At 34.3% G+C, this 13,554-nt stretch overlaps 1 protein-coding gene across 2 annotated transcripts; it reads right to left on the bottom strand.

Annotated features, from left to right (window-relative positions):
• Window positions 1-8,830: 8,830 nt before the first annotated feature.
• Window positions 8,831-12,280, bottom strand: LOC133805163 (G-box-binding factor 4). 2 transcript variants are annotated; one of them, XM_062243263.1, is made up of 5 exons: window positions 12,214-12,274; window positions 11,209-12,121; window positions 11,043-11,114; window positions 10,208-10,237; window positions 8,831-9,517 (listed from the first exon to the last, which is right to left on the bottom strand). In XM_062243263.1, exons 2-5 carry the CDS (start codon window positions 11,968-11,970, stop codon window positions 9,437-9,439), a joined length of 945 nt encoding a protein of 314 aa, XP_062099247.1. In that variant the 5' UTR covers window positions 11,971-12,121; window positions 12,214-12,274; the 3' UTR covers window positions 8,831-9,436. The 2 variants fall into 2 exon arrangements, with proteins under 2 accessions (XP_062099247.1, XP_062099246.1); XM_062243262.1 differs by having other exon boundaries at window positions 11,209-12,280.
• Window positions 12,281-13,554: the final 1,274 nt, after the last annotated feature.

Below are 13,554 nucleotides of genomic sequence, written 5' to 3'. Positions count from 1 at the left end.
GATGGACTATGCCAACTGAGTTTCTTCATTATAAATTGTGAAAATACAAGAATTCTCTCTAATTTCAGCACTTTCTCTCTCTAGAATAGACATACCCAATTTTATCTCTCTAGAAAGAATAAGCAGAAGGAACCCCCCTCTCATCTCATAAGCTCTCTATTTATAGAGATGGGATCCTCAACTGATATCCCCTTATAATAGGGATATTTTATTATATTTATTACATTTATATTACAAATAAACATTCAAAATTCAAAATGTAACAAACTCCCCATTTGTGGGAAGAATGAGAGATTCCCGCGCATGTTGTTGAAGTTGTGTCTGACTTAGTCTCCTCTAGCTAGTTGGTCCACCTCCTACTCACTACCCATGCAAGTGCTGGTTGAACATGCATGGTGGTAGGATATGCATGGTGGTAGGACATGCTTTTGGTGGGTTGAACGTGCATGGTTCTCCTCGGACATGTACTCTCCTCTAGCATGCCATGTTCCTCCTTGAACCAATCTCCTTGGCTTCTCCTCGGACCAAGGTGGTCCGAGGCAACCTCCTTGGCACCTCACCTTGGACAACATTGAGGCAACCTCCTTTAGCATCTCCCAAACATGTCCGATCGAACATTGTATAGGCTCTCCTTATCAAAATCTAAGTCTCCATTCTCTTGCATGAGACTCCTCCTCCTTAGCTACTTACCTTGGACACGTTCGAGACAACACTTAGAAAACCTTGGGAGGCTTACCTCCTACACATCCTTGGGGTCTCCTAGGACCACATCCTCCTTGGGGTCTCCTAGGACCACATCCTCCTTGGAGTCTCCTAGGACCACTCCCCTTAGCTCTCCTAGGAGGCACTCTACTAGATGCATTCTCCTTAGCCTCCTAGGATGCATTCTCCAATTTTTGGGTATAACAATAACATTGACTTCTTTATTAAGTAGTGCTTTGGTTATTTCGCTGGCTTATTTATTAGGCATCACGGTATCAGTGAAATGAGGACTAATAAAGAGATTATGTTATATAAATGATCACATGTTGGACAAAATCTTTTACCACACTACTAGACTTATTGACCATGTCGATTTAATACTTTGGTATTTGTGATTATGAATGTTTTTTTGTTGATTGGAAAGCAAATTGATAATCATAGTTCAATATCAAGGATTAAATTGGACCGATTGTTTTAGATACTATCAAATAACTATTGTTTTTAAAAGTGGCGACAATATTTTTCTTGTTACTCAACTCATGAGTCGTTTTTTTTAAATAAAATTATTTTAATATATATGTATTATAAAATTAATGTAGCCCAAGTGGGAGCATGTTAGACTTTTATTTGAACTTACATTATTTATTTTCATGTTTTATAAAATATGAGTTGATAAATAGTTCTTTGCTGATATAACTCATTTAATTTTAGTGATCTCTTGTCAATGAGCTTAGTATCTATAGTAGTATAGTTGATGCAAAAGTGTGGGCTTTCTAGTTAACTGAAATCTTTGATGAGAATGTCCAATCCAACTAGGTTAATATAAGTTAAGTCCCCTCCCTAATTCTATATATATATATATATATATATGAATAGTCTCATCGTTATTCTATAGACTGATAATCTGCTTCAGAATTAGAGGTCCTAGGGAGGAAGACTTAGTTGGTTAGTATTGTACTGACAATTCACGTTTTCTCCATGGCTGAATCATGTATGTTTACTATATTTTTTAATTGTTTATTGTATTATAAGTTGTATGCAAAATTATTGATAAGATATTTTCATATGATTATTGGAAGACTAGCTTTCAAGTGTGTGTATTACATGAACTTGCTCCATATATCAACTAGAATGTGTATTACGTGTGGAAAATTGAAGTTTCTCAAGGATAAGCTCAAACAGGAGGAACTTTTAGAATGAAGGAAAACAAATACTTGAAACATTTATATTCATTATTATTATGTTATAATTGAAGTTGAGATCACTTAGTACACTTTAGCCGGAAAAAAAAAGTGTTTGCGCATTAAAATTAAAAATATATATGATTAACTACGTATGATTTCAATTTCATCTACTTTTTCTTTATTGATACTTTGATGACAAAATCGTATTTAACCTTCAGTTATATCTTCAAAGAACAAATTCGTTATAAGATAATGTATTGATTGTTCGACATAAATTCCATAATTTATTTTGTTTTGTTGGCAATTATTTTTTTTCAATATTATTTTTTCAAATTTTATTTTCATTTTTTTATTGGTGTAGTTCTATAGATATTCATAATCTTTTGAGTGTTTTTTTTTTTTTTAATTTGAACTTCTCATCAAAATAACCACAATGAAAAGTAATCTCATACTAAGAGACTCTTCTAAGGTTAAAGTGTGTGGTAATTCCTGCTAACACAACTAAACAGCAAGCACAACTACAAACTAATGCTAAATGTTAGCAATAATTAAAATTGATGCACAAGAACACAGAAATACCAATCAAACAGTCGAATGCTAAAGTATTGCTACAGCAATTATCTCAGCAAAACAGAAAAGAAAATAAAGCAAGAAACACAAACAGTTTTATACTGGTTCGGCCAAATGGTAGTTCCTACTTCTAGTTTCTCCCCTTTATTGATCTTGATACAATGTGTATACAACTCTTGATTACAGCAACTCAATCTCTCAATGATCAAACCACCATGATCATGAACAAATACAAAAAATACTCTCGGGAAAACTTTTGCCTCTCAAATCACTTGAGAACAAGAAAAGTGATTCTTGTTCAGACTTTAATCTCCTTAGCTATGATTCAGTATGAATCAATCTCACTAACTCATAATACTCTCTCTTCCAAAGAGTTCTAACCATCGGTTTAAATAGAGAGCAAAAGACTAATCTAACCCGAGACTATTAACTAACTTAACCACCTTAACTATATTAACATTAACTTTCATATAGTTAAGACTTCTTGTTTCTTTTATGTGGATTACAAATACCACAAATTCCTCCTTAATCCACATAAAGAGAAACATCTGACTGAGCTAGGGGAGAGTAATCGAAATCTTCAAACATTTCCCATGTTCAGCAAGTCCAAACAATGTTGGAACTTGCTGACAGTTAATACCTTAGTACCAGCATCAGCAGGGTTATCTTCACTGGGAATTTTCTCAAGATTAACTTCACCTTCTTCAATCTTGTTTCGAATCCAAAAAAGTCTTATATCAATGTGTTTTGATCTTTCATGATACACTGGATTTCTGCTTAGGTGTATTGAAGACTGACTATCTGAATAGACTATAACTTTCCCTGAAAGCATCTTTATTTCATTCAGTATTCCTTTGAGCCACACTGCTTCTTTGAAAGTCTCGGTTGTTGCCATGAATTCTGCTTCAGTAGTAGAGAGTGCAACAACTTGTTGCAATTGAACCTTCCAACTAATGCAACAACCATTTAACTGAAAGCAATAACTTGTAATTGATTTCCTAGTGTCTCGGTTTGAAGCATAATCAGCATCAACATACCTTTCTAGATGAGTCTTCGAGCCTGTTTTGTCAAATTTCAAACCAAGGTTACTTGTTTCCTTCAAGTACCTTAATAACCATTTAACACCCTTCCAATGTTCTTCTCCAGGATTTGCCATGTACCTGCTCAAAACACTGACAGCATAAGCTATGTCAGGTCTTGTACTAATCATAGAGTACATTACACTACCTATAGCTTCTGCATATGGAATCTTTTCCATGTTCATCCTTTCATTATCAGTTTTAGGGGCTTGATCAGTAGAAAATGTGAAGTGTCCTGCTAGTGGAATGTTTACTCCTTTAGAGTCTTCCATTTTAAACTTCTGAATCACTCTTTTTAAGTATTTTTCTTGACTTAGCAGCAGACTCCTTTTGATTCTATTTCTGATAATGTCTATGCCCAGTATTCTTCTAGCAGCTCCAAGATCCTTCATTTCAAACTCATTTCTTAGTATGCTCTTCAATCGATTTATCTGATCCATGTCCTTACTCATTATCAGCATATCATCTACATAGATGAGTAAGAACACTGCTGAATTCGAGTCTAAATTTGCAAAGTACAAGCATGTATCATAGTCTGACCTTGAGTAACCAACTTTGGTGACAACTGAGTCGAATTTCTTGTACCATTGTCTAGGAGATTGTCTAAGACCATACAGAGACCTTTTAAGTAAACAAACTAGCTCTGTGCTTCTTGATTCAGTTTTGAACCCCTCAGGTTGAGTCATGTATATTGTTTCTTCAAGTTGACCATTTAAAAATGCTGTCTTAACATCCATCTGTTCCACTTCCCAGTCATGTTGAATTGCCAATGCCAACATCATTCTAATTGTCTTCATCTTGACAACTGGTGAAAATATTTCAGAATAATCGATTCCCTCAATTTGAGAAAATCCTTTTGCCACAAGTCTGGCTTTAAAAATCCTTGGTTCATTGTTAGCAATTCCTTCTTTGATTCTATAAATCCACTTGCAGCCAATTATCTTTTGCCTCTCTGGTTTTGGGACAAGAATCCAGGTATTGTTTTGCTTCAATGATGCAATCTCCTCCTTCATTGCATTAATCCAGTGGAGTGAGTCTTTACTGTCAACAGCTTCCTTATATGTCTTTGGTTCATTGGGAGATCCAGAACTGATATTTAAAGCATATGCAATAATATCAGCTTCTTCATATCTGACAGGAGCCTTAATTTCCCTTCTGACTCGATCCCTTGCTAATTGATAATCACTGAGGTCTTCCTCCTGCATCTCAGTACCACTTTCAGGTTCACAGTCTTGACCATCTTGATATGGTTGTGTAGAATCGATCTCAATACTGACTTCATTTTTCCTTGGTGAGTTTTTACCTGCAAAATCAGAAACCATACCCTTCTCATTTCTTTTAAAAGGAAAATCATGCTCATTAAAGATAACATCTCTACTAATTATGATTTTGTTAGTTTCAAGTGAAAGCAGCCTATATCCTTTGACACCAACTTGGTATCCCATAAGCACACATTTAATTGATCTCTTTCCTAGTTTATCTTCAACATTATGAGCATAAGAGGCTGAACCAAATGTTCTTAGATGTGACATTGAGGGTGGTTTACCATTCCAAAGTTCTTCAGGAGTCTTAAGACCAATTACTCTACTTGGACTTCGATTTATTAAGTAGCATGCAGTATAAAGAGCTTCACCCCAGTATTTCTTAGGCATATTAGATTCAATAAGCAAGCACCTAACTTTGTTTAAAAGTGTCCTATTCATCCTCTCAGCAACACCATTTTGCTGAGGGGTTTTTATAACAGTTCTATGCCTTTGAATGCCATTTTTCATACAAACATCATTGAATTCATCATTAATAAACTCTAAGCCATTGTCAGTTCTAAGTGTTTTTATCTTACAGCCTGTTTGAGTTTCAACATATATTTTCCAATTCTTGAATTTATCTAAGCATTCATTTTTAAACTTTAATAGGAAAACCCAAACCTTTCTACTATAATCATCAATGATTGATAAGAAATACTGGTTACCTCCTGGAGTTTTAACTCTACTGGCTCCCCACAAATCTGCATGAATGTATTCCAGAACTTGTTTTGCTCGAAAACTGTTTTGAGTAAACTTGATTCTGGTTTGCTTTCCCTGCACACAAGTTTCACAGAAAGGGAGATTAGAATGTGTATAATTCTTGAGTAAGCCTTGCTTGGATAATTCCACCAAGCCTTGCTCACTTATATGACCCATTCTAGCATGCCATAACTTCGAATCAGCAATTATTTTGCTGACTATTGCAGCCTGTGCAGGTAGCACAGTTTCACCATTTAAGAAATAGAGACCATGTCTCTTAATCCCTTTCATAACCAATAAAGAACCTTTAGTAATCCTTATGGTGCCTTTGCCAGATTTGTACTCATAACCCTCATCATCAAGTGTCCCTAGAGATATTAGATTTCTCTTCAAATCTGGAATATGCCTGACATTCTCTAGGGTCTTTATAGTGCCATCTGAGTTTCTGATTGTGATTGATCCAATGGCAGCAATCTTGCATTTATGGTCATTTCCCATAATTACATTCCCTTCATCAACTTTTGAATAATTCATAAACCATCTTCGATTTGGACTCATGTGGTATGTGCAGCCACTGTCCAAAATCCATTCTTCATCATCTCTTGTATTTGAACTGGTGTAAGCCTTTCCACTTGAAAAATTCGAATCTGATGTGTGATCCATTATGGTGAACACATCACCATCTGAGCTATATGGATCCTCAGTTACTGCATTAGATCCATTGTTCTTTTCCTCTTCTTCTTTTCCCTTCTTCTTCTTATTCTTTAATTCCCAGCAATATTTGATCAGATGTCCCACTTTACCACAATGGTGACACTTTCTTGTTTCTCTTGGCCTCGATCTTGATCTTGAGTTTGAATTCCATCGATTTCTTGAATTTCCTCTTCTGAATGGTCTTCCTCGAGCAACTAGAACTTCATCTGACTTTGATTCTTGTTTAGCAGCTTTTTGCCAATTCATTTCAGCATCTCGAGACCTCAATGTGCCCATAACATCTTCCAAAGTCAGAGTATCCCTGCTATACATTATCACTATTTTCATTTCTTTAAACAGTTCAGGCAATGCATTTAAAATAATCACAGCTTGATCTTCTTCTTTTATGGTTTCACCCATGTTAGTTAAAGCTAGAACAATTTTGTTTAAGTCATCTAAATTTTGTTCTAATGAAACTGTTGCATTCATTTTAAAACCATAAACTTCCCTTTCAAAAAGATCTTTGTGGCTGTAGACTTTGCCATGTATAGTTGATCGAGTTTGTTCCAAAGTCCCAATGCAGTCTTTTCTCCAATGACCTGCCTAAGTACATTATCAGCAAGATTCATCACTATTGCTGATCGAGCTTGTTTGATGATTGTGTCAGATTCTTTCTTCTTAGCAGCTTCTGGCTCTGACTTCTCAATGGCTTCTTCCAAAGCTATATCAAGTTTTTGATAGATGAGAATCGCCATCATCTTCTCCTTCCAGAGACTAAAGTCCCCTGTGCCATCAAATTTCTCCAGATCAAATCTGGTTGAGGAAGATGCCATGTCTTTCTTGATCTTTGAAATTGTTCAAAGAATTGGTTCTTGTGCGAACCTGTCTCTGATACCACTGTGGTAATTCCTGCTAACACAACTAAACAGCAAGCACAACTACAAACTAATGCTAAATGTTAGCAATAATTAAAACTGATGCACAAGAACACAGAAATACCAATCAAACAGTCGAATGCTAAAGTATTGCTACAGCAATTATCTCAGCAAAACAGAAAAGAAAATAAAGCAAGAAACACAAACAGTTTTATACTGGTTCGGCCAAATGGTAGTTCCTACTTCCAGTTTCTCCCCTTTATTGATCTTGATACAATGTGTATACAACTCTTGATTACAGCAGCTCAATCTCTCAATGATCAAACCACCATGATCATGAACAAATACAAAAAATACTCTCGGGAAAACTTTTGCCTCTCAAATCACTTGAGAACAAGAAAAGTGATTCTTGTTCAGACTTTAATCTCCTTAGCTATGATTCAGTATGAATCAATCTCACTAACTCATAATACTCTCTCTTCCAAAGAGTTCTAACCATCGGTTTAAATAGAGAGCAAAAGACTAATCTAACCTGAGACTATTAACTAACTTAACCACCTTAACTATATTAACATTAACTTTCATATAGTTAAGACTTCTTGTTTCTTTTATGTGGATTACAAATACCACAAAGTGTTTAAAAGACAAAGCATTGCTATAAGATATGTTAGAGCATCTTCAAACACACTAGTAAATTAATAGCTAAATTTTAGCCAAAATAGCTAAAAAGCTACTATAACTAGTCAATTTTATGAACTTCCAACCATGCTCTCTATTATGGAGAGTTGATTATTTTAATAATTTACATAATTAATTATTTTATTATCTTGTATTTATAGAGAATATATGTGTTGACAACTTTGCATTTATGTCCCCTCCTTGTTAATGTTTATTATTATAATAATATGTCATTAATTTGGTTAGCATTTTACAGTAGTTATATTTGGCTAGTCCAAAAGCAAATTGTTATAATAGTTAAGGTGATGAAATTATGGTTGGAGTAGGAAGAAACAACTAATTTTATCAAATGATTAGTGCCATTGAAGTTGCTCTTAGATGCTAAACTTCTTATAAAATAACATATTATGATTGGTGAAAATTAATAACAAGTCCCACTTATTTTAGTCTAAACTCATACATTAAAATGCATAGCATAGGATGTTGGGTACTATTTAGTGTCCTATAACGATTCTTTAAACCCAACATCCTAAATCACTATTTTTATAAATTAATAATCTTATATATTTTAATTTAAATTGAAATATGTAAAAATTGCTATTAAATTACACCAATAGCAAAATATGATGTCCTAAAGTGGCCTGTGGTGCATGATAGCAATGCTATATATATATATATGTATATATATATATAAAAGACATTAAGGTGATTGCATAGCTTATATATTTTATCATGGACCACCCTAGTCTCATAGAAACTTTTAAATTCGTTCTAGAAACTTTTTCATTTATCTATGTAGTTTTTCAACAGGTTTAATTTTATTATAAATATCATCAATACCAATTATAATGATTATAATTTTTCTGATTTATATTACAGAAAATAAATTATTTTGGATTAAACATTTCAATATACTCTCATATTACTTCCAATCACTTCATTCCGAAATGGAAGAGACCAATACACGAACTCAATGAAATCGTTTTTTATTCTTACTAAACAATGAACACATAAATAATGTCCAAATAGTAGTCAACACCAAAAACTTCTACCATAAAACAAACACAAGTCGCAGAGGGCCCTTATCTTATTAGGTTTAAGAGTAAATAAAGCATTAAAACAACAATTAGAATAAGTTTGAGTTAATCACAGAGGGCCTATTACAAATTTCTAGTAATATAATGAAGATGACATTTTGTAAACCACCAATGTCCTATTACTCATAAATTAACTAATAATAATGAAGCAGCTCCTTCCCCTCACAACAAATTGGGGAAAAGAAAGATCTCATCTCATGCTATGCCCATAAATATTAATTACACAATACTGATCTCAAGGATGAGCTTCTTTCCCTCACAGCAACAATTTGGGGGAAAAGAAGTTTTGCATACATGGCTAATGATACCTACTACTCTTAATATATCAACAGAAGAAACTAACCTATCTCCATTGATGGACTACTCTTTTCTGTTTTAGTAACAAGGATCTTTCCTTCATAATTCAGGTTACAATCCCTTTTCTTCATATCGAAAAACACCGATTTCTTGACAGTATGGTATTGATTTAGGAGATCAGAATCCAACAACAATATGCTATTCTTTTCCCTCTCTCCGTCTGGACAGTTTTTGTTATTATAATATTAATATTGTTCCCTACCACTGCAAAGAACGAACTCTTCGGAGAACACGTGGTGGTCGTCGCTTCTCTTCTACTGGTATGACTTTTTCCATAAGCTGCAGCAAAATAGAACAAGAAAGTTCACAGCATATCAGTCGTTGACTATTCTTTCTTCCTTCTGGATACTTTCATTTAATTTTTGAGATAAAGCATCACCAAAATAAAAAAAAAGACCCTACCAAGTTCCTAAAAAAAACTTGTCTAGTCCTGCCAATCCAATTAACCCCAAAATATAGCACATTTCTTCGAATCACTCAAAAACGAATAAGCACCTCATCACTCATCATCACAAGCAATAACTAATAACAAGTGAACTTTGTCTACAGCACACAAGATACAGTAAAATTCTCAAATTCTATCTCACTCACAAGAGCATGATGTAGGAAGTTCATGTGCCAGCCATTGACTCCATTAGTTCAAATTGCAATTATTCCATATTTCAACAATATAAGAGAATAGTGCCTTGATTTTTTATTTTATGTGTCAATAAATTGGATACTTCACCACTAATTTCAATTACAAAATCATTCAAAGCACTAAATTCTAAACTTTCTACCTCAGATATAGCAAAAGTTGAAATCTATAGACCTAATTTTCAATCTTATTTGTTTTTATAGTTCTTTATTTTTCCTTGAATTAGTATTAATAAACTGTAGAAGATATTTCCGATCAAAAATATTAAAATACAGTTTCTTGTCCAACAGATAAAAAGTTACAAGAAGTTAGGTCAGAAGTGTAATTGGTACCTGCTTAAACCTTTCCTTAGTTCTCTCAGCCTGCATAAAAGGAAAAGTTCTGTGAGAACAAAGATGTAATATAGATTTCACTACCCGCAATGCTACTGTGACTAATGCCATACAGATACTAAAGAATTTAGTCACTACCCGCAACAAGTTGAAATGACACGTGTTTTCTAAATTCTTCCATCAAGAATTACAGTAAGTAATGGAATCACACATGCAATAAATAATAGGTGTAATAACTTTACATATGAGCTTTTGTAAGTTGTAAAAAACCAACAGAAAAAAATGATACTTCACTTATATGGTGTAGCACTAATCAATACATACACACTTAAAAAATGCAACTGCAAGGAAATCCATATCTAGTCCCAGATAATACATATGAATAAATTAATAGATCTAAGTGTGTCTAATATATATGGTGGATGTAAAGAACAGAGTACATAAAAAGACAAAGGCTCAGCAATTGCTTACATATTCAATAAGTTAAATGCCAGGGAACATAGCAGAATCTCATGATAGTGGGGATTGTGTGTTCCAAAATTTGAACTTTAAGCATCATGACCCCTCAGAAAAGGTTCGGTTTCACAAACTTTGTAAAAAGTGAAATTAAGTACTAATGTTTCTACCAGGGAGAGTAGGGCAGAATCCGACTAATCTTAATCTCTTTATGCCGAGGTAAAATGCTGTCCCAATTTGACTAATATCTATGATATGATCAAACGAAATTTTGACCCAACATATAATTCAAAGATTCACACCACTAGTTAATAGAATAATATGAAACCACCTAAAAGTGATTAGAGATTCCAGAAATGCAAGCCTAAAAGTGCAGTACCTTCTCTTTGAGCAACCGATCGTTCTCCTCCTCAAGTCTCACTGCTAACGATTCCAATTCAACCTGGTATGCCTGCAATTCAAAACCCATCATACAATTTCAGCCACAGAAACATAAAAACAGATTGAGAAAAATCTTCCATTTGGGCGAGACTCAATCAATTCACCTGTTTCCTTTCCCTGGACCTGGCAGCCGATTCTCGGTTCTTGATCATTCGCCTCTGTCTCTGCTGCGCAGCCTTATCCAACGGCTCCAAAACATTGCGCCCTCTCTTCCCTCTTCCTCCAGCTCCCCCTCCTCCTATCACCTCAACCCCATTTCCGAACCCAATTATCGACCCTTCGACGTTGTCCAAGGCCTGCAAGGGGCTCGGCGGGATCGAATCAAAAGAGAACAGCCCACTGCTCAAGCTCTCAGTCAGCGGAGCAGGCAGCGACTTCACATCCTCCTCCTCCACGGAGGCGATCCCAGTTTTGGCAAGCAGAAAGTCCTCGAGCGTCATCACCATGTCCTGCTCCTCTTCTTTACACTCCTTCCTATCCCCGGAGATGATCTCCCGCCACACTTCGTCAACAGTCTTCGGAGCACTGGAGGAGCCAATGCTGCCGGAATTCAAATCGCCGGTAGCCACCGCCGCGGCCGAAACGGAGGCTATTGGAGTCGGGTCGATCAGAGTGATTTGTGCGTCTAAAAGAGTGGACTCAGCAGCGGGAGTAGCGTCGTAAACGTTGCGAAGGAAGCCATCGACGGTCATCGAGGGTTTAGCAGTGTGATCACCACCGTTGTTGTTACTGTTGGTGATATGAGCCTGCTGATCAGAGAACGATAGTTTGGGTCTTCTAACAGCTGAAGAAGAAGCGGAAGAGGACTTTCGAGAGAGATCCGAGTTTCTCGAATTTGACGACGCCAACACCTTGGACGACGCCATTGCCAAATTGTTAGGGCTTTTCTCTCTCACTCAGAGATTGCGTTTCTCTCTCTAGAATCCACACTCGGACCAGGTTACCTCGAGACTCTCTCTCTCTCCCCGTTTTCTCTCTCTAGGGTTTGATGAATTAGAATTGGGATTTCAATAATTACTATTATTAAAAAAAATAAAAATCAGTTAGAGATTAGATTGGGATCAGAGAAAAAAGAAATAAAAGAATAAAGAACTGGTCTTAGTACTGACCAGACCACTGAGTATCTGCAACAAAACCGAACATAAACCTAATTTTTTTTTTTTTTTTTTGGAAATGACCGAAACAAAAACAGTTTCGAAAATGAAAATGAAAATGAGAAAGGGAAGACCGGTTGAACCGGTGACGCTTTTGAAATGGCAGCCGGTTGCAGGTTAAAGGCTCTGACTTTGACTCCCTGTTATGGACGGCTGTGATGAGAGACTTATTGCATACTATTGATTAGTCCAACTAGAAGAGTACAAGATCACACCCAAGAAATACAAGAATTTGTATGAAATAAATAAAAATATTTTTGTATAATTTTTTTTTCCATCTTTCACTCAAGAATTGTATCAGTTATCGGGTAACAAAAAATTGACAAGAATATTGATTTCAAAACTAAATCTTAAATAAAAAGTTTTCTTTATGGTTAAAGTTGTCAAAAGGCTAGGCACTGGTATGAGTATGTCATTATAAAGTTTTTATTATTATTGTTATTTTAATTTAATAATTTTTATGATGAGTACGTGAAATAAAAAAATGAGCGAAAAATAGAAATTGGTGAAAATAGTTTTTTTATACTTTTGATAATTTTTTGCAAAATGACATTTGTCTAAAATTCGATTACCTGTGTAAAATTTTTCGACCAACTATCTAAGTTTTTCGATCATTTTGCAAAGAATTATTAAAATTAGGCTAAAATACAAAACCACTTTAAAAAAAATAGGCTATTTTGCCAAGAAGCTATTAGAAAAATTTATCTTGATGTTTGATTTCTTAAAGTCAAATAGGTTCTCAGATTAGGCTTCTTTCTGTATAGTTCAGATTTAAGTGTTGAAGAATAGTGCCAATTCAAAATATGATGATCTTTGGTTTACTGCTTCTTCTTTAGGCTTTGTTTTGGCATTTAAGAGCATGTATCTTGTAGCCCGACACCTCTAGCACAGGTGGTTGGGTCTCGTGGGTTTGTTTGTAACCATGGTTTCAAGCCTTCAAACCATGGTCTCGTGGATAACAAATTTTTTTTTTTTGGTTTCAATGTAATTTTTGGTTAATTTTAATGAAATGTTTTAAATATTTAATGTAATATACTCTTAAACAAATTAAAAATATATATTTAGTAATTATAATAATATAAATTTAAATATTATAAAATATCTAGATATTTATCAATTATATTAATATAAATTTAAATATTATAAAATATCATTATTATAATAATATATAATACAAAATTAGATATTTAATAATTGTATCAATATAAATTCAAACATTATAAATATTATCATTATAATGTTATTGTATATTTAAAAAAATAATAATAAATAATATTTTGATTTAATTTTATTTTT

The sequence above is a fragment of the Humulus lupulus genome, chromosome X (assembly GCF_963169125.1).
Source record: "Humulus lupulus chromosome X, drHumLupu1.1, whole genome shotgun sequence".
NCBI classification, from domain to species: Eukaryota; Viridiplantae; Streptophyta; class Magnoliopsida; order Rosales; family Cannabaceae; genus Humulus; species Humulus lupulus.
The sequence above is the reverse complement of the archived record's forward strand: the minus strand, read 5'-3'. Positions and strand labels throughout refer to the sequence as shown.

Coding starts and splice junctions, on each gene's coding strand:
- LOC133805163 (XM_062243262.1), bottom strand. CDS start 11,970: ATGGCGTCGTCCAAGGTGTTGGCGTCGTCAAATTCGAGAAACTCGGAT. Junction 11,115..11,208: donor GGTCCAGGGAAAGGAAACAG/GTGAATTGATTG, acceptor TTTGAATTGCAG/GCATACCAGGTTGAATTGGA. Junction 9,518..10,207: donor CTAAGGAAAGGTTTAAGCAG/GTACCAATTACA, acceptor ATTTTGCTGCAG/CTTATGGAAAAAGTCATACC.